Source organism: Aquila chrysaetos, chromosome 16 (assembly GCF_900496995.4).
Source record: "Aquila chrysaetos chrysaetos chromosome 16, bAquChr1.4, whole genome shotgun sequence".
Taxonomy (NCBI): domain Eukaryota; kingdom Metazoa; phylum Chordata; class Aves; order Accipitriformes; family Accipitridae; genus Aquila; species Aquila chrysaetos.
In genome coordinates this window covers 26,165,632-26,191,272 of record NC_044019.1, presented here as the reverse complement: position 1 = coordinate 26,191,272, position 25,641 = coordinate 26,165,632, and the positions used below count along the sequence as shown (strand labels likewise).

General features: G+C 38.9%; 2 protein-coding genes across 5 annotated transcripts in view; one reads left to right on the top strand and one right to left on the bottom strand.

Moving 5' to 3' along the window:
* The first annotated feature begins 767 nt into the window (after positions 1 to 767).
* ZDHHC13 (zinc finger DHHC-type palmitoyltransferase 13) lies at positions 768 to 19,754 on the top strand. Of its 4 annotated transcripts, none has more exons than XM_030039097.2 (17): positions 768 to 934; positions 1,842 to 1,984; positions 2,397 to 2,519; positions 2,998 to 3,075; positions 4,323 to 4,467; positions 5,782 to 5,846; positions 6,435 to 6,597; positions 7,624 to 7,749; positions 8,075 to 8,208; positions 9,004 to 9,104; positions 11,803 to 11,927; positions 13,003 to 13,065; positions 13,444 to 13,537; positions 14,947 to 15,030; positions 16,470 to 16,627; positions 18,023 to 18,120; positions 18,636 to 19,754. In XM_030039097.2, the coding sequence occupies exons 2-17, from the start codon at positions 1,878 to 1,880 to the stop codon at positions 18,769 to 18,771; spliced, it is 1,800 nt and encodes a 599-aa protein (XP_029894957.1). In that variant the 5' UTR covers positions 768 to 934; positions 1,842 to 1,877; the 3' UTR covers positions 18,772 to 19,754. The 4 variants fall into 4 exon arrangements, with proteins under 4 accessions (XP_029894957.1, XP_029894956.1, XP_040984964.1 ...); XM_030039096.2 differs by lacking the exon at positions 768 to 934 and adding an exon at positions 1,005 to 1,118; XM_041129030.1 differs by lacking the exon at positions 768 to 934 and adding an exon at positions 1,077 to 1,148.
* A 17-nt stretch (positions 19,755 to 19,771) lies between these two features.
* Positions 19,772 to 25,641, bottom strand: part of CSRP3 (cysteine and glycine rich protein 3) — a 15,477-nt gene continuing 9,607 nt past the window's right edge. The window contains 4 exon segments of the mRNA XM_030039099.2: positions 19,772 to 20,470; positions 21,626 to 21,719; positions 22,396 to 22,531; positions 23,856 to 24,024. Of these exon segments, the coding sequence (XP_029894959.1) occupies positions 20,391 to 20,470; positions 21,626 to 21,719; positions 22,396 to 22,531; positions 23,856 to 24,024 (479 nt within the window). The 3' untranslated portion in view covers positions 19,772 to 20,390.

Sequence of the window (25,641 nt, the reverse complement as noted above, 5' to 3'; positions counted from 1 at the left end):
AAAGGCAGCTTCCAGCTGACACCAGCCCACAATGTTAACCAACAAGCATTTTCAGTTCTTTCAAGATAGCTGGTAACAACTTATTTTGGTCATTTGCTGTGTGCTGGGGGGGGGGGGGGGTTTGACTGAAATGGTAAATATCGCTCTAATGATAAATGAGAGTCGTGCTACGACTCTACGAACAGAAAATACTTTTTTTCCCCCTTAAAAGTAGTTGCAGAAAGCTACAAAGACACACCAAATGAATGTTATTACAGTTGCAACATCAAACCCTTGAGCATTAGAGCTTGGATTTACGATTGCCTTAATAACTCTTACTCTGCCGCGCTGTACGTGCCTTACGATACAGCCTGCTCGCTCCTCCTCTCCCACCCTGCTTTAACCGCTGCGTGGGCAGTCATAAATGAGGCATTGCTTTTTTTTTTTTTTTGGCATGTGCTCAGCGTTAGGATAATTCCTTGGTAGCCTTTCATACTGTAAAGTTCGCTTACAACACTATCAGGTGTCAAAACGTTTACAAGCTTGACAAGGACGGGAAACTCCTCCTGGTGTTTTAAAATCGACTTTGTCAGCCTTTGAACCGGTTCCAAGCGTCCTCTCGGCTCCTCCCGTGTCCCAGGCGGCGCGGGTGGGACAGACTAAAACCCTGGGAAAGGGTCTGTAGGCGAGCTGTGGGGCTGGGATCGCTTTCGGCTGAGCCGGTTCGCCGCTGCCGCCTGAGGCGCAGCCCCCCGAAGGTTACAGAGGAGGAGCCGCTCCTTGTCCTGGACCCCGGGGGGGGGGGGGGGTCCTGTGTGAAAGGCGAAGCACGCACCGAACGGCTTTTTTTCCCACGTGAAAAGGGGAAGGAGGAGTTGGGGACGGCACTGAAGAAAACTAGAAGCCGCGGAGCTCCTCGTAGGAGCCGCGGGGGCTCCGCAGCACCGGGGGGAAGGTGAGGGACGCCTTTCCTAGGCTCTCCTCCGCGCCAGCCTCCGGCCCGGCCCGTGCGGCCCCGGCCCCGGCTCCGCCTCCGCAGCGCCGCCGCTGCCGCCGTTCCCCGGAGCCGGTAACCAGGAAGCGGGAGCAGGAAGCTGCGGCGGGCGGGGAGGATGGCCGGTGGCAGCGGCGGCCCGGCGGTGAGGGGAAGGCCCGGGGCCATCACCGGGGTTAGCGAGGGGCCCTCCCTCGGGGAAGAGCCCGGGACCGCCCCGCCCGGCCGCTGCGGAGGCCCCGGCGCCCCGTGAGGCGGGGAGCGGTCGGTCGGCGGTGAGGGGGTCCTGGGGGAGGCTGGCGGCGGGCCGGGTGCTCGTCTCTCGCTGACGGCCGGCTCCCCTCAGGCTGCCTCGGGGTGGCCGGAGGAGAGCCCGCCGCAAGGCACGGGGCTGAAGCAGGCGGCCCCGGCGGGGCTGGGGTCCGCTGGCTGCGGCAGCCGCGTTCGAGCGAGAAGGGAGGCCTGTGTCCTCCCCGGCTGTGCCTTCGCTAGGGCCTCCCCTCTGGAGCTTAGGGGCGGGCGAGTGCCCTCGCGTTTCAAAACCCACGCGAGGACGGAGGTTGTCGTTTCTAGCGTAGCGGCATTGCTGTGGGCAAGGGTGTTGTGGCGGGAGCCGGCTCGGGAAGGAGTTTAACGCCTTTGTAGTTTCGCCCGACGGACCTTAACCGCGTCCTTTCTGTCCTTCCGTGTCCCTGTGCCGAGTGAAAGGATTAGGCTCTAGTCAGGTGGTTTTAGCTGTGCTGTAAACTAATTTCCTTATTTGTATTCACGCAACTTGACAAGTGTAGCGTGTGGGTCTGGTAAAGAGGGAGGTTTGGCGTACGGTGTATAAATAACGTTTGCTGATAGATGTTTTGTCAACCAACAGTGTAAAAACCATTGCCATGGACCTCATCGACCTCATATGCACAACTGTCATAGTGCCCACGGGGATAAAGATCTGCCGGTGCTACCAGGACCATATCCGATTGTTGAAGACCCCAGCACCTGTGATATTGTCAAGGCTACACAGTAAGTGTACGTTCTGTGTGTGCAAAATGTTGAAGCAGATGTGAGCGTCCTCGAATGTGAGCCAGGCTGGATATTTTTGCAAAACAAAATTTTACAGTTCCGTTTTCTCCCCAGAGTGAAAGAAGAAAAATCACTTAAAGGCACTATTATAAGTATTTTTATCATAAACAATGGTATCTCAGCCAGGTTTGTTAGGTAGAAAATTCTACTCACCAAGGCTCAGCCCAACTCTTTTTGCAAGACTTCCATCAAATGCAATGTGGAATTTGCTCAAGTAGGAGCTGGTGCATGATGCTTAACTGAGATTTACTTTTTCTTTAGTATGTGGCTGTCTCTAAACTGGAGGATTCCTAACAAAACTTAACAAATGAATGATAAGTAAATAAATTTTTTTTGTTTTTCCTCATTTAAGGTATGGAATAGTAGAGCGGTGCAAAGAACTGGTAGAAGCAGGATATGATGTTCGACAACCAGACAAAGAAAATGTGACTCTTCTTCACTGGGCGGCGATAAACAACAGACAGGAGCTGGTTAAGTAAGCTCTAGAGTCCTTGTGAAAGTAACACAAGTATTCTGCCACTGTTACTTATAAATCACTTTGTTGCTATTATACTTCAAAACAGAGGAACATGCTGCTTGAGAAGAAAAGCATAAAATCCAAATTTTAACCCAATTACCTTTATGAAAATGTCACTGAAATGTGAAGTTGCCACTGTTTCTTTATGTGTGCAGTCATGCAGTACATGAAATCATTAGATTTTCCTGGGTTTGGTTTATTTTCTTTAACAAAGATTAAAGCTGATTTTATAAGTGCCTTGCTAATTACTATATTTTTTCTTAAACAATTCATCGGAACAGCATCCTTTACTGCAGAAATACTGTTGTCTGTTTGCTTTTCTAGTGAATTTTTTTTTATTATGAGCTAGTTACTACTAGAGCTATGTTATCCTTAGTATAATGTTTTAATATTTTATTATGTCTGTTCTTAATCTTGTTGTGTTGCTGTTACACAGATATTATATTTCCAAAGGTGCAATAGTGGATCAGCTAGGTGGAGACTTGAATTCAACTCCCCTTCACTGGGCCATTAGGTATGCTGCTTGCAACTGCTAATTGTAAATCTGTTAGTATTAACAGTTATAGTAGCATTTTGTGTAGCACAGCAGTGGTCATCTTACATCAAATTCTGTGGTGTGTTTATTTTATTGAGGTATAAGGAATTTCACAGCATGTCCATAATAATGCTGAAATCTGTTCTCTGGTTCCTGGCAACTTTGCAGGCCACAAAGTTGTGTTATGTGAGTATCTGTGTTTTAGTCACTTGGGACTCACATTTCGAAGTTTCCCTTCGAAGGGATGAAACAGTACTGTTCAGACTTTGCCTCGTAAGTTCTGCCTTACCGGGCAAAGAAGACTTGGCTGTGTAAGGGCATTGAAGTTAGCTGTCGATGCTTATTATGGTACAGTTTAAGTTGGAAGAAGTTGTGGTCACTGTTTTCCTCGGACTTCAGCCTGTCTAGCTAATGTGCTTTCAGTTGTTCTAGCTTCTGCACTAGAAGCCCTTGGTGTGCTCTTATAAGACTCAGTGCTGCCAGTCCTGGACTGTAGAGCACAAGCACATAGCAGTAGCACCGGTGTAAGACATCTTGTTGTTCAGGGGCATGTAGAGGGGTCTTTGGCCTTCATCTCCCAGTGGCATTAGCTTTTCTTCTTGTGCTCCTTATAGCTGCCGCCACAAATGCGGAGTGTCTCTTCCTGGGTGACAGTAGCTATTGGTGCTTGCGTATGTTTAATGCCTCTTTGAATCTGCTCTTTCTACATCTGCTCCAGACTACATCTGTTCAGCCTGATAAAGTTTAAAGTCATACAACTTTGGCTTCTAGGACAGGACTTGAGTAAAATGATCAAAAGAACAAAGCACTGTTTGTCTGGAAAAAACATAACCTTAAATAATTATTCTGGGATAACTTCTCTGAGTGCAAATCCTCACACTGGAAGATCAGTGCTTTCTTCTGGGCTATATTAGTCTTCTGCCAAACAAAGTTAGATACTTCTTCTGAGAGAGACTGCTCACAGCAGAAATTACTGTAGAATAACCGTTGTATTCTAAATTAACAGTTTGCCTTAGGCTGATTTGTTACGGTATATATTTAATATAATTTTCTGAGATAAACTTTTAATTTAAAAAAAAAAAAAAAGTCATTTCCTGAATAAAACCACAAGAATCTGAAATGAAATTTTTTTTTGCAGGGTATCTATGAGAATTATTAAGGCAATGCTTTCATTAAAATTTCCATCTTTCTTGTCATCTCTAATTTCATTTCATATATTGTTATAGACAAGGACACCTACCTATGGTCATGTTATTGTTGAAATGTGGAGCGGATCCCAGTCTTATTGATGGGGAAGGATTCAGTAGCATTCACTTAGCAGTGCTGTTTCAACACATGCCCATTATAGCTTACCTCATATCAAAAGGCCAGGTATGTTGTTGATGTCCCAAGTATTGTTTTCTACTTATGAGTAGAAAACACAGTTGCCTGTATGTATGATAGATTGCAGAATTAACTGTTTTGTTTTCTGGATGATAAGCAGGTATTTGACAACTATTTCCCTGTGCCATAAGTTCAGAGAAACTTAGATTATTATTTTTTTGTGTGTGTGTGTGTGTATATGTATATATACACATATATATTTGTTGGGTTTTTTCATACTCTCCCCTGTCTTTGTCATCCCTACCCCTACACCTTCACATACAATTCAGAGTGTTTGAAGAGAGTTGTTAAGACTATGCAGGTTTGTGGTGCTGCATAAGTAACAACTGGCTTTTAAACCTGATAACAAAAAGCAGTATATGAGGTATGTACATCATGAAGTATTTACTATTTGATTACAGTTTTGCAACTGATAATCTGTGCAGTTGTCCATCAATTGAAGCGTGCAGAATAGATGATCAGACTAGGTCTGAATTTTTTATTAGAAATTTCTATATTTTCTGTAATTTTACATTGTATCCACTCTAGTTGATGTCTGCTTAGCTTACATCTGAAGTAAGCAGAATTAATGACAAGTGTAACAATTTGCTAATAAAAATGACAGTTCTATGATCAAGACTGTTTGAAACACTGAGTATTAAGATTTAAAGATTTGGTAAGTTTATTTTCGTTCTCATAGAGCTCTGTCTAGTAGAGTAACTGACTTCTGGAATGTCAGTATAGATGGTATATATCACCAACTTGAAGCTTTTAGCCCGCCTCTCTTCTAATAAGTAATCCAAGTGATTGAACATTTCGTTTAAGTAAATCTGCTCTAATGTAACGATGGGTGGAGGTGGGGAAGAAGGAAACCTTCATCATGAAGAAGGAGGAAGAAAATTAGGTGATACAAGTTAGATGTGTATCTCAAAACATAATTATTTAAACAATCAATCAATCCTTTTTTTTGTTGTTTTAATAAACCAATTCTATGTACTCAGACATTCTGTTATGTATGTCCCTTTACACAGGGCGGATGGTTAACATTGCTTTACAAGGTACATTTTGTTTATAGCATTTCTGTGCAAAAGGGGACAAGAAATATGGTTAACATGGTTCCCTTAAAAATATTCTTAGTGGAGACTCTCCCTTAAAAATATCCTTAAATGAGCGTTGGTTCCTTGGCTGGTATAATTTGGTTTCTTGCCGTTTTCTTTCCATTAGTGAAGCTAAGCCAGTTGTATAGCTCCGAATCTGACCATCTTACTCTGTTTCCTGAAAACACTGGTAATCACTTGCTTGTTATCTTTTTCTTATATTTAGAACGTAGACACAACAGACTTCAATGGGCAAACACCTTTAATGTTATCAGCACAAAAAGCAGTTGGGTAAGTAGTGAATAACTTAAGAAGACTCTATTTTTTTGTACCCACAAAGCAGTGAGGTGAATTTTTTCTTATGAAATTTTTTGTTAAACAGACATTTCTTTCCCTTTTAGTTGTGCTACAATATGCGGTATTTCAGAGATCAGGAGTTAGGAAGTAGCTGATTCGATATAGCAAAGAAAGTCAAAAGAACTCCTAAAAGAAGTTTAGGTTTGTGGCTGAACCGGCTGCAGCGTTATTGTGCTTTCCCAGAAATGAAAATAAATGGAGGTGGATGCAGTACAATGCATTTAGAATAAACAAAATGTGGAGATGTAAGCTTATACACAGTGTTGTAGGAAGATATAATCTGTGTATACACCTCATATTTGTTAAAATGGTAAGATAACATAGTCTGGAGAAAAACTCTTGGGGCGGGTCCTGAATTATAACTGTGGATCTATCCTTGATAAGCTCGTTCTGAGGCAAGGCATTGTGTATCAGCTGTTATTTCACGGATGGGAACAGGAGTTTTTATACGGTGTTCAAAAGCTTCGTCTCCAGTATAGGTTATCTTCTGTTTGTTAACTTTTATACTTTATTTTCATCTAGACCAGAGCCCACGAGATTTCTCTTAAAGTTTAACCCCTCTCTCAGTGCTGTAGACAATGTTCAAAAGAATACTGCACTGCACTGGGCAATAACATCAGGAAATACTAGTGCAGTGGATCTGTTGCTGGAAGCTGGTGCTAGCCTGGACATAAAAAATGCCAAGGTACAATTTCTTTCATGATACTTCATTCCCTGTGGCATGAATGTGTAAAACGAATTTAAAGAAAACCTGAGACCTCTCTACTGTGGGTATCCTTTGCAACAGGGGTTGACTAAGAGCAGGTGTTCTTAGTCTTTCCCAAAAAGAATTAGCACCTTTCTTGTGGTGTGGCACGAAGTAAGAATGCAGAGATTCTTTGCAACTTTCATTTAATGAACAGCCAAGCCTTTTGGTCACTCTGAACATAATTGTGTCCTTTGCAGATTCTTCTTTCCACCCCTTACCCATCCACCCTACCTCACACCTCTCTCTTTTTAAAGTTATCTGTTTTCCATTTCAAAACATTGTTATGAGGAGTAATGTCTTTGGCCAGTTTTTTTAAAAATAGTGTCTTGGTGTCCCATGAGACTCTTAAAGCTTTTAAAAAGATATGTGTGTCATCCTGTGAAAACCAGTGTTTGACAATGCCTGCTTGTATGTTTGAAAGCGCTAGTCACACATGAAAGTCTTCGTCCTAATATTTGTAAAAACTGATAGAAGTATAAATGTTGAAACTGTCGATTCCTATGACTATATAGATATGTTTGTACAGTGTACTTATTCAGGGTTTGCATATTAAGCTGTGCAGCTTTTCCATCTACTGCTTTTTTTTTTATTTGTATGTGTGACATATTGCTGTTTGGTTTTAAAAAGTTAACATAAACAAGAAACCTTCCCTTTCAGTAAGCATGTAATATTCTAGCAGACAGTTTAGCTTTCAGGTTATTGAAGACAGTCCAACAGATAACTCAAATGGATGCAATCTGGTTGAAAGTATCAGTTTTTAGAACTACAAAGCACTGGATTAAGCACGTTAAAACTCTCAATTTAGCTTACCCTTGCCTTAAAAAAAAAAAATGGGGGAGGGGGAAGGCAGGGAGTAACTGCCAAGTTATTCTTGGTTTAGCTGTATTTATTTCTTGCTTCTGTTAATAAGTAAAACGTTTATTTTTTTATGCACTTAACACATAAATATTTCTGTTGTTAAAGGGAGAGACACCGCTTGACCTTGCTTATCAAAGTCTGAATCGCTTCATGGTTTATATGGTAAAAGAGGAGGAAAGAATGAGAAGCAGAAGAAATAACAGGCTACTGAAAATAGTAGAGAAATATGAGGTAACTTCCTGAGTAATAGCTAATGGAAATAAAGCTACAGCATTCCATGTTTAGAATAATAAGCAGTTTACCTATTTTCTACCAAGAGGATCTTCTAAGGTTTCTGAAATTGGGTGCACAAAAATAAAATTCTTTAAAAGCACGTAGCAGTGGTTTGGGTGGTGGTTTTTGTGTTGTGTCCCCCCACCCCACTTCGGTGTATTGATCTGTCAGTTTGTCTTATCACCTTGAGTCTTTCAGCATTTGTTATTACATTAACTGAATACTTTTGAAGTATGTCCTGCTTGAATACTTTGTCATATTTTAACAATAATAATTTTAATAGCTCTTCCTGCTGTTGGCGTCTTCCTTGACGTTGATGTGGGCCATAGGATACGTAATGAACTTAAGTTCTGATTCGTGGCTTCTGAAAGGAGGTCTGCTTCTCTTCCTGCTATTTGGAATGGCTCTGTTTGTAAGGTTTGTGGCATTTTCTCTCTGTACGTGTATTTATTTGTTATAGATGCCATATAAGGTATCTAATGCAGTGTTGTTTTCAGAGTTAAGTTTCGCATGGCAAAAAAAAACCTCTTGAGAAGTGGTTGCAGAGTGTGTGAAGGATTTCAGTGTATGTACTTTTTAGAATGACCATAGAAATTGAATGTCTTCAGGTGTGCAAAATAACAGTTTCTCATCACTGAAAGATTTGAAAAAACACTAAAGTGTTTAAGCAGTCTGTTAGCTAATTTTAATGATAGAGAGTGTTATTGAAGGTCTGCAGCTGGTAGACACTGAGATACCTATGCACAATGCTCAGAAATGTGCGTTATCTCAACTTTTCCTTCTGTATGTGTGACACAGAATGAATTTTAATGAACCATTCCTTTCCCTGCTCCCCAGACCTCCCAGTGTTATCCTAAGCTGTTTTGCAGGTTTTATGCTGTTTTCAACAGTTAACTGCGACAGTCAGTGTTCCTTGAAACAGCAATGTTATCAGTGTGCAAACAGAGATCACACTTTTCACCCAGTGCTATAGCTTTTCTGATGTATAATATTAGGCTGGAACAGAGCACTCTTCGGTTTTATTTTTGTATTGTTAACCCCCTATGCATCTGGCTAAAGAATGTTTTTGAGTGACAATTCTTGATTGCTTTAAGAGAGACTTGAAGTATACTCTGTGTGTGAAGTTTTTAAAATAACAGAACAGATAGTTTATACTCTGTGGAGTTACATTTTAAATAAATTTTTTAAAAATACTTTTGAATATTCTTTCAGGCAATGTGTGGGGCTCAAGAATCTAAGGTATCTTCCCACAGCATTTCTGCTAAGTTCAGTTTTTTGGATGTCTGTGACCTGTTTTTTCTGGTTCCTGCCTGATATCCTTTGTACTCAAGAAATGCAGTAGTACTCTCCTTACAGTTCCTAATAAATCTAAGCCTGGTCATGAAAATAGCAACAAGCAGTCCCAGGTAATTCCAGGTGACTGTTAATGTCTGGTAGATCGGTATACGTTCATTGGGCAGGGGTGAAATAACGTTGAGTTTAATTTAAAGCTATATACGGACTAAACATCTGTACCTTCTTTTATCTTTAGCAGATATTTGTGTACAATTCTGCGCTACTTCTTATGCTACTGGAATATCAAAATGAAAACGTCTTTGTTATAAACCTAATTGTCCCTGTTATCATCTCCGTGTGACTCTAATCTTCCTCACTGAGACTCTCATACAGTAATGTATTTTGGCATGTAGTATAACTAGATAACAAATGCATTAATAATTTTCAAAGCATCTCTTCTTTCTGAAATGACAAGGATTTGACAGTTAGTGGTATTCATGCTTCTGCTTTTAAAAACAACAACAAAACCCTCCCACCCCCACAAAAACCAGGGAACACATTTCTTTATGTCCCTCCAAAACAGAACTTCCAGTCTTCTGTCTATCTTTATTCACAGGTTATGCTGCATCCTCAGGTACAGGGCATTAACGTCTACCTTTCATTTATTTTCTTTGAAGAGGCTTTGCACTGATGAGTACAAAAATGTTTTAGTAGTTTACGCTTGCTTTTCAGTGCCCTACTCTTTAGTTACACGGGGGCATCTATTTATTTATTGATTAAGTTTTGTGAAAAGGCCTTTAGGGAGATACTTAGAACTGTAAATAATTTTCTACTAAACCAGCAATAATATATTGCTACACAATTTTAATTAATTTTTAATTACTTCATCCTTTAAGTGGCATTTTCTTTTGTACTGTTCCCAATTAAGATGTCCTTAATAGAATTATCAGGATTAACTTCGATGAACTGATCAAGTATATTCCCGCTGGGGATACATGCATATGCTTGTCTAAATGAAAATCATGTTATTCAGTGTTGCATTGTGAAGTTTTAAGGTTTTCCTGGTGTCATCTAAATTAAAAGACAAAAAATTCCAAAAATAGCGTTTTGAGTCAGACGCTTTGCTGAAGATAGTGAGCGTTGCAGTATTCTTGAAGGTCTAACCATAGCTTGGTGAGATGGGCGAGTAGTTTTGTTTCACTACGTAACCCTTTTTCTCATTAATACCTTTTCCTTCTGGAACTGGTCACAGATCTGAGTGTTGTGAAAGTGTTCAGTATTTTAGCTTCCTATATTACGTCTGAATGAAAATCCAGCCACTCTAATTAAGGACTACTCTCAGCTCCAAAAAACAATAGAAATGCAAATAGACAAATCCACAAGAAATCATTTTGACTTACATCAGTGTTAATGCACGGTCCTGCACGTGGATCGGGGCAATCCCAAGCACCAATACAGGCTGGGCGAGGAGTGGACTGAGAGCAGCCCTGAGGAGAAGGACTTGGGAGCGTTGGCTGGCGAGAAGCTCAACATGACCCGGTAATGTGCGTTTGCAGCCCAGAAAGCCAACCGTATCCTGGGCCGCATCAAAAGCGGCGTGACCAGCAGGTCGAGGGAGGGGATTCTCCCCCTCTGCTCCGCTCCGGTGCAGTTTTGCATCCAGTCTGCAGTACTGCGTCCAGCTCTGGGGCCCCCAACGTAAGAAGGACGTGGACCTGTTGGTGCGAGTCCAGAGGAGGGCTGTGAAGATGATCAGAGGGCTGGAGCACCTCCTCTGTGAAGACAGGCTGAGAGAGTTGGGTTGTTCAACCTGGAGAAGAGAAGGCTCCAGGGAGACCTTACAGCAGCCTTCCAGTACCTAACGGGGCCGACAAGAAAGCCGGAGAGGGACTTCTTTTTCCAAGGGCCTGTAGTGATAGGACAAGGGGTAATGGCTTTAAACTGAGAGAGGGTAGATTTAGATTAGATGTAAGGAAGAAGCTCTTCACTGTGAGGGTGGTGAGGCCCTGGAACAGGTTGCCCAGAGGGTTTGTGGATGCCCCATCCCTGGCAGTGTTCAAGGGCAGGTTGGATGGGGCTTGGAGCGACCTGGTCTGGTGGCAGGTGTCCCTGCCCATGGCAGGGGGGTTGGAACTGGATGATCTTTCAGGTCCCTTCCAAACCCAAACCATTCTATGATTCTATTATAGGTGCACCTTGCAATTGCATTGTAACAAACACAGCTATAAGACTGGTTAATAGACAGTGCCAATAGTTCATAATTCAGTATCTTGATTTTGATTAGAGCTACTTTGCAGTGGTTTTAGTTTGTAAGACAAAACAACCTTGAGGTTGCAGTACGTGATTTTTTTAAGAGTTACGCACGCTGCAGTTTATATAGTGACTGAATGATCACTGGAGATGGAATCCAGGTTTGGGCTCTCTGACTGCTCCTTGATGGCATCATGGCCTGTTTTTTAGGAATCCGAGCTCTCCAGTTCAATGCTTGAATTTAAATGGTATAAAACTTGGCCCATTCCACATTCCTCTGTTGCTGTATGGAGGTAGGTAATTTTGACATGTTTTTCTCCCCCTTTCATCTGACTTGGAGGTTTTTTTTAGTCCATAGCATAAAAGTTATGTTCCTAATGACTGTATATCCTCTCTCATGTATAATAAGAATTTGTCTTTTAGAGAACTTGCAGCAAATAACTATATATAGTGGTATAAGAATATATTCCTTAACCTGAATATTACGTGTAACCAGTACAATTCTTGAAATCGCTGTCGTGTTCAGCATGGTGGGTCTTCTTTATTATTTCTATAAAACTTGGAGAACTGATCCTGGATATGTTAAGACTTCAGAAAAAGAAAGAAAAGAGGTAGGTGATTTTGTAAAAACAAATGGAAGGGCTAACCTGGTGTGACACATACGTACTTTTGGTTGATGTGTTTGTCATCATGTTCAGCTTCGTTAAACTTGAAAGCAATGAAATACTCTTCATTCTTTTAATAGTTTTTAGCACTGTCATTGAACAACATAGATTGTAGATGTTTTCTCCTCTACTGATTGTTTACTTATCTTCATTATCCTGCCAGAATTTCCTTGCCTCCATCTTCTCATTGAAATGTGGGCTTTGGACAAACATTGTACAGACCCACTGATGTTTGTGATATAAATGCACATAGAACTTCACTTAAATATAAATTTTGTATGGTTTTAACTCCAGCTGTTTAAGGTTAGAAAGAGAGATTCGCAGTGCTTTCCTACAATTTTCCATGCTCATAAGACATACGGAAGGCTAGAAATGACTTAAATTTTGTCAGATGCTTTGAAGATGCTTATAATAGTTTGATTTTTGTGCTTAAGCACATCGTGCTATTTCCTTGCTCTATTTTAGAATGGTGAAAAGAAATCATGGCCAACCAATCAGTAGATAATTTAGTATTTCCTTAATCCCCAACCTGTGGATTAAGGAAAGCATTTTGTTTGTGATCTCATTACTTTCCATGAGCTTGTATTTCTTCAGATTGCCAGGGAGAATAAACTGCAGTTTTAACTTGTTACCACAGAACTAGTAACCGTTGTGTATCTAGTACTTCTAAAAGAACAGTAAATATAGCAGCTCTCTTCATCTCTCTGAAGTCTGACTGACTATATCAGAGGTACCATGTATCTTAATATGATCTCATTTTTTTTAAAGGATATTTCATTCACATTATTTATTAATTTTGGCAACATAGAGATACTTTTCTGAATAATCCTGCATGAATGAAGTTGTATTAGTCTTTGCTGTTCTATGTTTTTCATGGACCTTTTTAAATAGCAAGTACTTATTCCTATTAATGCTTAGCATTCAAAATGCTTATGAACTGCAAAAGGCCTAATCTAAAAATCTTCATAGATCCCCCTGAAAATGTGATCCAAATGCAAGCACAAATTACTTTGTCTTTCAGAACATTGTAGCTCTTGCAGAAGCAGGTTGCTTGGACTTCAGAACATTTTGCACATCGTGTCTTGTAAGTGAGGCTTTGGGGTTTTTTTTCTTTTTGAACCTGGCTTTTTACTCAATATTGCTGTAAAAAACTTCTTCCTCTTTGCTTGGCATGCAAGTGTTACATGTGTGGTTTGTCCTATATTACTTAAATTTCTTTCTTTCTTTTAGAGTGACAAAAGAGATGCTTTGAGATTCTTGGACTCTAGTCTTAATAAAATACTAATTATTTCCATCTCTCTATTTTGTAAAATTAGGATGGATAGTTTTCATCTATGTTCTGTGTTGTGAGGTCTGTTATATAGTAATTGTACAAAGTATGATGGTGCCCGTGAGATGGGCTAAACTTTCAGCAAAATAGATGCTTTTGCTATGACTGTTCTTTTCCTTCATCCTCAACTAGGTAAGGAAGCCTTTGAGATCTATGCATTGTCTCGCTTGTGATTCATGTGTAGCCAAATACGATCACCATTCTGTGTGGATTGGACAGTGCATAGGTAAGAGTGTTTATCAAATCTGAAAATACCACATATTTTAAAAGTTGCCAAAGTAACATTTATCTCCTTAGAGAGAGAGCACATCTGATAGAAGAATACACAGTTGATAACTGAAGGTGTTACTGGTAGGTGGCAGAGAGAAATTAGATGGCAGAGACAAAGGCAACTAAAGTGGTTAGAGATGAAGCGGTCACCCTAAGAGTAGAGACCAAAAACTCTGGGACTTTTTATTTTGAGCGAAGAAGGAACGGGGGATATGATGGAGACTTTAAAAACAAACAAACAAACAAAAGGCAATGAAAGTGGTCGCTAAAGTGAATGCAGAACTGTTATTCACCAAGTACATCATACTAGAACTAGGGGAGTCTCAGTGAGAATAGCAGTTGGATTTAAAATTGGTAAAGAAAAAATGTCTTTACGTGGCAGGTAGTGAAATTTTAGAACTTGCTGCTGTAAGGGTTTGCAGATACAGGCAGTATCAGAAGGTTCAGAAAGGGATTAGACAAGCTTTTGGACAATGTGTCCAAAAGCAGATACTGGAAGAACTAGACAAGTATGCATACTTTGACATTTTAATGCAGTAGCTGTGGATGAAGAGAACGAACTCTAGAAAGTGGCCAGGCTTTTTTGTCCTCCTGAACTAATGTTGCCTATTGTCGCTGTTAGAGACCGTGAAGTGGAGCAGCTGGACCACTGAGATAACCCCGTAGGGCATTTTTTTATGTTCCTGTGTCCTTTGAGAAACTCCCTCCTTCTCCCTTTCTGTCTCATTACTGGTGATGCTCAAGATAGAAAGGTTAGAGCTTTATATCTGTAGCAATATATTTTTAGCATATTCTTTGGCCAATAGCTTTTTTGTAGTGTTAAATACTTGGAAATGTTTTTATAGTGTTTGCTGTTTACAAGGTGGTGAGACATCCTTCTGATGCATTGTTTCAAAGCTTTAAGCAATACTGGTTGTCATTTAAAGAAAAATGATTGTGTATCTTCATGTAACAGTTTCTCTGACAGAAGTCTGGGGTTTTTTTGTGTATGTTTGCAATTCTGAAGCACACAAAGGTCAAACAAATTGAATAGCTTAGATTTTTCAGTCATGTGAGACAATTGTACTGTGCATGGGGAGAGCTGTGGTTGCATAATTAGTCCTTGTATAGCTAAACCAGCTGAAGGCGTGCTCTGAAGAGACAAATCCTGGTTGACTTTATCAGAACTAATTCTATTATATAAATTGGGATGGCTTACAGGAGAAAGCTGAGAAAGAGATCAGCCTTGTCAAACTGTCTTGAGGATAGCGGAGGTAATAATAAGAAGTGGGTTTGATTCTTTTTATTCCTATTAACTAAAGGGGAAATGCAAGTACTGCTGGATTTTAAAATGTCAAACTTCTTTTTTCCTTGCCTTAAATACAGGCATTGGGAACCATTGTTACTACCTATTGTTCCTGTCTTTCCTAACTATGACCGGTGTCTGGCTGCTTTATGGAACTCTTCTGTGTATGTATCCATGAATTTATTTTAATTTAGCTTTCAAGCACATGTGTGTATGATCTTTATTTTTCAGCATTTCATTTCCAGCAAGTGTAATTACACTGGTGAAAATGATACCATATTTCAGCAATGATGTTATGTTGTAATTCTGTCTTTAAATGAAAATATATTGTAACCGAGTCTTTGGTCAAATATGTGATTATGTTTGTGTTGAGTAGAAACCAAGATACAGCTCTGGTGAGATGTCCATTGGAAAATACGGTATCAGAAAGCTTTTTTTTATTAGAGATGAAATAAGGAAGCCATGGGGAGGAAGGTCAGGTTGCAGGTTGTAGTCTGGATATTCTTTACTGCAGTAGAAAATAAGTTTGTAAATACATTATTGAAAAGGCTTTATTGATTTTACTATTTGGAAGTATCTGTATTGAACACTTTGAAAAGCTTTTTTTTGTTTGTTTTTAATGTAGTGATAACTTTGAAAAGAGGAGAACTGTGTATCTCATTAATAAATCCAAGCTGTTACTTTGGAAAATTAAGAAATTTCTTGGAGGATGGAGGAGAGCCCTTATTATGTAGTTCCTTACGATGAATTAACATAGCACTAATCTTTTAACTAAAAAGTAGAGGGGGTTCATTTTATTTTACATTACTTCACATTATATTGAAATGAGTCAATATTCAACATAGAGTGAAGTGAGCCAGCGATGGCAGTGGAGGACACAGGACACTCCTGTGAACATGAGTTGCTTTCCTGTGTTTCAGTGGTGGTCTTAACATATGCAAAAAGCATGTTATTTTCTCAGTTTCCTGTGTGTGAAGGAACATGGGAGGAAAACCTCTTTATTGTTCTACTGACATAGAGGCAAAAAAAAGTTGCTCTGCTTTTAGTTGTTTGGGTTTTTTATAGATTAAAGACGTGTGGTAGGCTTTAAGTATCTCTTAAGAAATCTACTGAAGTTGGACATTCCAGTTTACGTTTATTTAATAGTGGTAAAATACTGCTTTCTTGGCATTGTCACCATAATGTCTTCTTTTGTTGATGGTTGTGTTTAAGATAATTGATAAATTCTTGTCCTAAAATTACAAATAAGCATGAAGCAAAATTTCAGAAGTCTTGACAATGAGAGATGATGACTTATTTCAGTATTGCTAGTTAACTTCAAAAAAAAAAAAAAAAAAAAGAAAAGAAAAAAGAAAAAAAGTACGTAGTTAGTGCCTTGAATGTTCCTACTGTGGATTATGAACGCATAATGTAAAGATCATGCAGCCAGAATAGCAAGCAGTCACGCAGCTATGTGGGTGCTTTTAAGTGGGAACGTGATACATTAAACGTGGTATTTCTAGAGCATATTGCTATGTAATATGCATTCTATGCAAATAATCTTTGTTCAGTTCTTAAATGGCCTATATTAAACACATAATTAACTGATTATGCATCTTGTCAGATTGGTCAAGCCATTGTGCAACAAGTTACCATCAAGATGGAGCATGGGCGTACTTCACACAGATAATATCTTGCTCTCCGTGGGTTTCCTACATCTTCGCAGTAGCCTGTTTTCATACTGTATGGGCTTCATTGTGGCTAACTGTTCAGCTTTATCAGGTATTATTTTGCTTTGGTTTATGCTCCTCTCTTAATTTAAGAGTCATCATATTAAAACTTTTCCTTAGATGATTTGCTCCAATAAAAACTTTGTGCCTGCTTTCCTTGACTAATTAATGTCACAGCTAGGTGCTTTTCTTAAATCTCAGGGCAGTCCTTTAAGTTTCACGGGTACTTGTGCACTCGGCATTCCCGTATTAAAAGTAGGATCACAGTCTGCAAATCATTCCTATAGCTGAGTTCTCAGTTTACCACTTGTCAAAAATTCCAGACCTATAAAAAGATGTATTTAAGGCAAGAAACTTATTTGACTAATAGAACTGGTATTACTGCCCCAAAAATGGCAAAAAAGCTCAACAGCACAATTAGTCCTGAATTGAAAATTCTATGGCAGAGCTCAGCAATGTGTCATTAGTCTGTATTAAACCCCATTGCTATAATAAAAATATATGACCTGGATTTTATCCTGATGAGGACTGTCACATTTCTTGTTTATGTTTTTCTCAGAGAGAGCTTGGCTATGCAAACAGGACTGAGAAGAGCTGTCTTAAAACATCTAGGAAACAGCTTGTTTAGCAGCTTTTAGGAAAGATGTGTCATTTGAATATGTGTTGAGCATACTGAGCTAAAGTCTTGTTTTACATCTTGTTTAAAAAAAAACCAAAAACAATAATCCACAATTTTAAATGTGTACTGCTAGATTTCTGTAATGTCCAAGACACTGAGATATCATGCTGGAAAAAAAAAAAAAGAATCTAGGTAGGATATTTACAGTTAACTACTGTGTTTTGTACACTGTCATTTGTAAATGTACTGCTTTATGATACTTAGCGTGTCATTCAGCAAAGGACCCTTGCAGCCATTTTTAAGGGCTTATAAGATTTATGTTGATAAATAAGAAAATGGAAAAAAAAATAGGTAAACAAAAATGCAGAAACCCCCACTAAATTTCATTGCAGAACTTGGTGAAAGAAGACATGGAATCAAGAAAATGGAAGTTATTGTTAAGTCTGTAACATACTGCTGAGCTACTTTGTCTTTTTCAGGGGAATTTTTTCTACCAAATTGTGTGGTAGTATATAGACAAAGTCTGAGGAGATAAGTGCTTAACTGCTATAGATCTTATATTTCTACACACATGTGTAAAAGTACCATCTTCACAGTCATCCCAATTAAGCTTGCCTTCTCAGTGGAAGCGTTAATGTTACAGCTTGCTGCGTTCTGTTTTAGTCCAAGTGACATTTAAAACATACTTCTCAGTCGTAGTTACTTATTTGTTAGGTATGGCCAACCTCTTCCCCTCCCTCCCTTCTCAACAGTATCTTTTGTTATCACCGGAATTTTAATTTGTGATGTTCACATTTTAACCATTACTTACATTTTCCTTTTTGTAAGATTGCATTCTTGGGATTGACCTCGCATGAAAGAAGGAGCCTCCTGATACAGAGAAAATCTTCTAAGCATCCTGTTTCACTCAGGAGAACTCCATACAAGTGAGTATTAATCAATAGTGTATTTTAAGCACGTATCTTTTCAGCAGTGATTTGTCTCACTGCTTCATAAATGCAAAAAAGTGGTGGTCTATGGACATGCTAGTCATGCCTGTCATGAATTGTGTTAAGAGGAGGAAATGGACCTCATTTTCCTTGCTGAGAACTTCCTTTGTCCTAGGAAATAAACAGCCAGAGTAAGAGCTACTGGGGTTCTTGCTGCATGGCTGTGTACATAGCAGAAAGATGTGTCAAAATCAGTCCATAATGTTAATCAGTAGACACTATTCTGGGGCTGAGGGGGTGTTGTCCTTTAATTTGTTCATCAGCCTCTGTGTCTGTTCTGTAGGTTCAGAAAGAGAATTAAGGTATGAGCTGGCCCCTGTCTGGCTTCTCTTGCAGTATTTAGCTCAATAGAGAAATTAGTACCAAGGTTTCCCTCATGGTGAATGTGTATTTTTGATGCTTGCAATCTTCTTTTGTTAGGTTTTATTAATGGATATTTCTTTCCTTTTCAGTCTTGGATGCTTCCAGAATCTTGCAGACTTTTTTCAGTGCAGTTGCTTTGGTATGTTTAAACCCAATGTAGTTGACTGGACCAAGCAATACAACCTTTTTCATCTGGCTAAGGAAAAAAATGTTCATTCTGTATGAAGCTTTGCTTAATTTTAAAACCATTGAGCTGAAAGCTAAATAAAACTGGATATTTTGTTAATTTTTACAAATTCTTCTGAAGGTGCTTGGTTTTATTTTTATTATTGTTTCAAATATTAAACCTATCTTGCACAAGCTACAGCAGGTTTGTATATGGAACAATCACTATGTGTATATATAGTTTGAGCTGAAACTATTTGAAATTTTATGTGATGGGATGACACCACGAATATATATTTTTAAAGGTAAGGTTTTTAGGGCAGAACTTCAAACCCATGTTGGTAGCCTTTGCTTTATTTTGCAGATAATAAAAGAAAACTACATTTGAAAATTAAGGGGAATGTTCATATTTAAAAATTTAATATTACAATTACCCTGCAATTTTATTGCTTATGTTGTGAAAACCTCTATTAAATCTTTGTGTTCAGAGGATTTACATGTAATAAAACAGAGCTTTCATGCTTCTACGTGTATTTTTACAGACTGAAATAGATTCAAGGGATATGTGACCAGTGAGGTATTTAAGAACAGGTATGCACAAAACCTAAGAAAAAGCCTGACTCTTTGCCTTATGTTTTGCACATATACATGCCCTGTTAGTGTATGAAAATGGGTAAGTTGATGATGGAAAATAGCAATGTATATAAAAAGAGGGAATTATTCCCAGCCGCATGCGTAGATCTTTAATAGCTAGATGTCAGCCATGTTCCCAAGAAAAGGCTACAACGTCAGTCTGGAGCGGCCAGCTGGGCAGTGTGGTTTTGAATATAAGTCAAATTAGGTAATAATGAAAACCAGCAGGGAAACAGATCAAGATCAGAAAATTAAGGTTACATATCATCTAGAACTGACAACATAAGAGTGAAGTAGTGTAACGAAACGCAATTCTTATTGTTAAGAAACGGGAGATTTCATTTATCTTGTGAAACGCATTAATCTGTGACATTGTAGAACATAAAGGCACAAGCAAATCCAAGTAAAAATTATGTGAAGCAATATCAGTACTTTATTGTAGCTTGAAAACATACAATAACAAAACTTACAGCACTGTATTCTAAGAAAATGTTATTTTTCTTCAGAACTATCTCCCTTTGAGAGAAAGAATTTCAAATCCTTTTTAATTGTCTCAAAGTGAATAACATCTATGTTGCCGTAACACAAAATGTCAACGTGTTCAAAATGCCACTAGGAGATTGATAGAAATACAGATGCCATAACATTCTGAATGAAGGAAAATGCAGCCTAAATCAGAACACTCTGACCCTTGCGCTCCATAAGGTATTTCTATCTTAATGGGACCGTATGCCGAGTCTTTAAAATTCCAGTCTAAAATGTGGTAAATACTAGTTTAAGAAGCAATAATGTTTCATGAATAATGTTCCTTGAGGTTTTTTGTCTTTATTTACTGTAAAACAAACATGAATCTTGTTTTATCGCTGTACCTTTTTAAGCTATTCTAAGAATTTCTTACGATATAAGCTCACAAGTTTTTCCTGCAAGGTGGAAGGTATTAAACAAATGCCCTAGGTTCTTAGCAATATGTGATGTTTAATGTTTTACTTGACAACTATCACTCTGTGGCATCAACAGCACTTTGAGTCTATTGCATCCATTTCTTCTCATTCACACTCCTTCTTTTCCACTTGAGTGAGGCCACCAAACCCAATTCCTTTGGGACCGAAATTTTTTGCATAGCAAACTGCAAGAGAAGGAGGGAGGTAAATGGTATTCTGAATGTTTTCATGTAGAAGTAAATGACACTTGGTTTTAGTACTGCTATCAAATTTTAGGTTAATAAAAGGAAGGAAATTTGAAATAGTGTCTTTCCTAGAAGTGTCGACAGGTTCTAATAGTGAAACTGGAATCACATGTTTGAATAAAACAGAAGTCATGTCTGATTTTCTCAAAAAAAAAAAATAATTAAGAAACTGTATGTATTTAAGATCTAACTAACATTTTCATTAAAGCTACTTTCCTGTCTGAAGATACTCAGTAAAACTTGGTCCGTATGAGTAATACGGACGGAGTAATAAGTTGGAGATTTTCAAAGGAGGTTAAAACAACTAGAACATGGTCCAGAAACTATTGAAGGTAGTTTAAACCATTCCATTTTAACTCTGTATTACTGAGTGTGTGCGTAGTTAGTTATCACAACTCTGAAGGAAGTAGCAATGGCCAGCATATTTTTCCAAATATGCTAATTTCATCACTTGCAGTTGTCAGACTGTACCCAAAGTCACAGAACTTAAGTATTCTTCTTCAGGATTCTCTATAAAGTTTAGCCTAGGATATAAAAACTTTGCATATTTTTCCCCTTAAGCTATTTCTAAGAGTCAAGTGAAGTCTGTGAACTTTCTTGAACCGAGAAGAACATCTGGATGTATAATTAGCATTAATGCATTATCTTCTCTGCTACCAATATAGTGGAAGTATCTTTTAACTTCTGCTGGCAAGAATTCAAATTAAGACTGTGACCTTAAACAGATGACCTTTGAAGATCTGTATCTTTTTGAATTTTTTTTTTTTCCCAGTGAGTGAGATTGTGCAGGTACAAGAGTCTGCCTGGCAGATACGGCCAGTGTTCCTGTTAGAAGGTCTGAGGACAGATCTGAGAAGATGTAATATTTGTAGAAAAATTAGAACTTTAAAATTTAAATGTTAATAGTAGAAGATGCAATTGCAATGTTACCATAGTTCTTTCCTTTGCTTTCAGAAAGTTGTTAAAAGAGGATAAAATGAAATTTCTTGAAGTTGTTAAGCATGCAACAAGGTAAATCATGATGGCAATACTAGGTCTAAAAAGACTAATTATAGATTGACTCAATAACCCAGTTCAGCTCATTAAAGTTCTTACCTTTACAGTAGAGCTCTCCATCTTTGTCTGTAACATTCGTAGATTCAAGACTCTTTCCACAAATAGCACAGCGGAAGCATGTCTTATGCCAAGGCTGAGGAAGTTAAGACAGTGCATTGTGTATTACAGAAAGTGCACAAGTAGCAGATACAAAAAACAAAGAACTGTTGGTTTTTGTGGTGTGAAAAGGTTAACATTCTTTTGTTGGTCTTACGGCTTCCATTTTTAGTCATTCTAGGTTAGTCTTTTTTCAATTACTTTATCCCATATCAAGATCTTACCTAGTGACTTTGTTATTAATGGAGGTCTAGTAAAAAGCAGGGATCTATAGATACTTATTTTGGCAGAGATAGTATTTTAGTGAGAGTTCCTAGAGCAGAGAGCTAGCATGTCATGTGAGACAGGCTTTTGTTTTCCTAGTCACAGGATCTCTTCAACATATCTGCAATTGCCACTACAAATAAATGTTTAAATTATAAATATCCCCAGAGATGGTAATAGAATAACAGTGGTAAAAGAGCCAGCCTGTACAGTAGCCAGGAGTTGCTCTTCAGACATCAACAAGATGCAAAAAGTTGAAGGCAGCTTACGAAAAGCACATGGTTTTAAACCTGAAAGTACATCAGACTCTCCAGCAATTTGATAATTCATCCTGATGTTTTCTTCATCGAGACTATGAGTAAAAATTTAAAAGATCAAGGACCTATTAGCTATAGTTTATCACCATTATAAAAGTGTGTTTTGTTTCTAGTGCTGTAGTAACTACTTACTTTTCCTCCTCCCATGATCTTCTCTGCAGCATACACTGATTTGCCACAACGAGGACATTTATCCACATCTACCATCTTTTTGGCAAACTTCGAAGGATTAGTTGGTGTAGAAGGGTGAGAAGACTTTGGTGACCCCCTAAAACAGAAGTTAAATGTTATCTTCATTCTAGAAATAAGATTTCATGATTTTTTGGTAAAGGATAAAAAGTACTAAATTATTGGGCTTAGACATGCAAAAGGCGGGGGGGGGGGGGGAAGGGGAAATGAAAGCATTCTGTTGAATTCTGTGTTGTGTGATTGAAAAGCTGATATTTTACCTGTTTGGGGCTGAGTGCATGGAGCTGACAGCAGCCGCATGCAGAAAAGATGGTATTTAATGAAAAGTGAAAGTAAAAAAATTTGGTTTATTGAGAGGGAAGAGGGAAAATACAAGCAAAAGATCCCTCTGTTCTTTGTAACTGGCTATCTGCTGGTACTCTGTGGAAAATAAAGATTAGTTTTTGCATCCAGATGATTTATTAGTCACTGTAATGTTTGGACAGGGAACTGGTGTTCTTAGCTGGCCTAGGGTCAAAAGCACATCAGAAAAGTAGCTTTGCTTTGGATTTCTGGACTTTGTGCTTTATGTCTTTGTGCTAGCTTAAAGCCTTTCACAGAATGACTTCTGAATTATCTGATTGTTGGACTGCAACAGGTCATTAAATCTACAGGATGTGACAGTTCTTGATGCAGAACTCTGCCCATAATGGATTTGTATCTTACAAGGAGCTACAGTTAAATACATTATTTAAGCTTTCCTTTCCTGCACAGCATATTGGTTAATTGGTTTCCTTCTAGTTATACCAGAAGAAAGCATTGTTGATTTGGAAATGTGCAGCTTTGAGAATCGTAGAAAAATACTGTAAAAATGTACTGTCAGAGATAATTATGTGCTTTTGGAAGATGGTATCCCATTAGAATTTCTTTGTTCAAACATGTTCTCGGTGTGTTTGCAAGTGTTATTCAAGCCACAGGGAGGATTTAGAAATGTTATTTCCCCCATTGAGAGGAGAGTTAACAGTATGTGGTAGTGTGATTATTTCTCTTACAGTATTTCTCCTAACTGTATTTTAGCCTCTCACAGGAAAAAAAATATTCTCGCGTTCTGTGGCGTTAACCACTGTGCTACTAGTGGCAAATTACAATTGCAGTGAATGTTTATCTCTGTGATGGCATATAAAGGCTGCTTCTGCAGAATAATTGCCCATTGGAGGAGGAGATGATTTATAAAAAAGGCTTAAAGAGACTGAACGCCATTAAAAACTGGTAAATTACTGTGTCCACTGAAGGAAAGGTTGTAGGAATGTCTGCTCTACTACTTAGGCTACATGTTGTTATGGAAACAGAACAAAATGTCTAAAATACCCTGCTATGTGACAAGAAGTACCAGAAAAAGGTGCTATCAGTAGGATTTAACTCACTGTTGCAGATTCAAGCCTAGGTGGTCGCCGGTATCGGTGCTGAGACATCCTGCCCCTTGTCCAAAGCCAATACCTTTGGGGCCATATTTTCTCCCGTAACAAGTTTTGCAGTAGATTTCAGATTCGTGAGCTGCTACCGTGGTACTGTCCAGAGCTTTTCTGCAAGCCACTGAAAACAGAAAAAGAGAGGCACATATAAACATTTGTGTTTTCAAATTTGAATTTATGTGGCTCATAATAAGTATGATTAGTGTTTATTTTTGTTTATCTTTAAAATACAGGGAAAGGATGGTGTTAGGCTGTAATCAGTATAAAACTTCACCGGGCTGTTGCTGAAGTGGTTGTGCATGCACACAACATGCTCTTCTTTTGCCACTCTGAAGTTATACTCTAACACTACAAAAATCATGGGCTTGTCGAGACAATTTGTCTAGATCCGTGAAGCCTAAGATGGAGCGGAGATCATCATCCTAAACTCCGAAATATCAAAAAAAAAAAAAAAAAAAAAAAAAGGAGGTTGCAGGGGTGTTGACTTTACTGTGCATCTGCACCTTTCAAAATAGTCACTCTGAGTCTGTGGTGGCTTTCTCATCTCAGCCCACACTATTTTAATGTGGCATGTTTCTAAAAGAGGATATGACGTAGATACCGTAGACAGTCAAGCAGGACATGGGGGGTTTTTTTATTTATTTGTTTGAGCTGTGGTGCAAGGCAAACCAATGATCCCAAATAACTGATAGTCTCAGCTTTGTTAGACTTCTGCCGGTGTGGCAAGAGTATGACTACAGCCGTTCAAAACCAGAGACCTCTTCCTAGTCACGTTTCTTACAGAGAAATGCTGCTCGGCTTAGCTCACTAGGAAAGGTCTGGGAGACTTTTGGACAGAAAGTGCCAGAGGAATGCCAAACATTCATAATGGAATACAAGTTAGATCCTTTACAGCACTGCTTTAACCCAAGCCTCAACTTGGAAGGACCAAAAGGTACTGAGTGCTAACAGCTGCTTATTTGGGGATCTCCGTAAGCAAGTATCTGTGTTTTGAGAAGTAGAAGTCACACCTAGAGCTAACGAGCGTTGCTGAGGCCAGTCTCACGCGTGGTTATTCTCATCAAGTGGCTGTGGAAGCTGGGTTACTCTCTCCCCAATTCTTTGCTCATCTGAAAAATGGTCAGCGTTTAGAGGCTGAATTCTGTTAGCTATCCAGTGCATCTCCTTGCTGCTTATGTGTGGAAACTGAGCAATAATGAATGGGGGGAAAAAAAAGCAGCTACACTCCTCATCTGCTTGTGACTGTGTACGCTGCACTGTGTTGGGAACTCGGTGTGACGCAGTCCCCACCCCATCGAGGGAGGATGGAGCTTTCAGTTTGGAGTGCCTATAGAAAAAAAATCAGGGGGTTGTAGTATGCTTAAAACCCCAAATTTAAACACTTCTTACAGGTTGTTCACTGTATCAACAGTGGTTGTTGGGGGACAGGGGGAAGATAGGGAAAAACTTTCTCTACGACTTCCCTTGAACAAGTGCGTGCCCCAGAGAGGGCATTGCAGTCATGCATGGGCTGCTGACAACTTGGAAAATAAAGTTGTTTAGCTCATGTAAACAACAGAAACCTGTGAAATACAGAAATATTGAAAGTGGTTGGAAGTGCAAGCTCTAGAAGAGCTAGCGGAGTGTTCAACTAGTCCTTTTTCTCCCATGTTTATTTTAACTGTCCTGCTGTGAGACTAAAATTCATCCACATCAGGGAACTTAAAGCTGATACTGGAACCACTGCAGCTTTAAATCT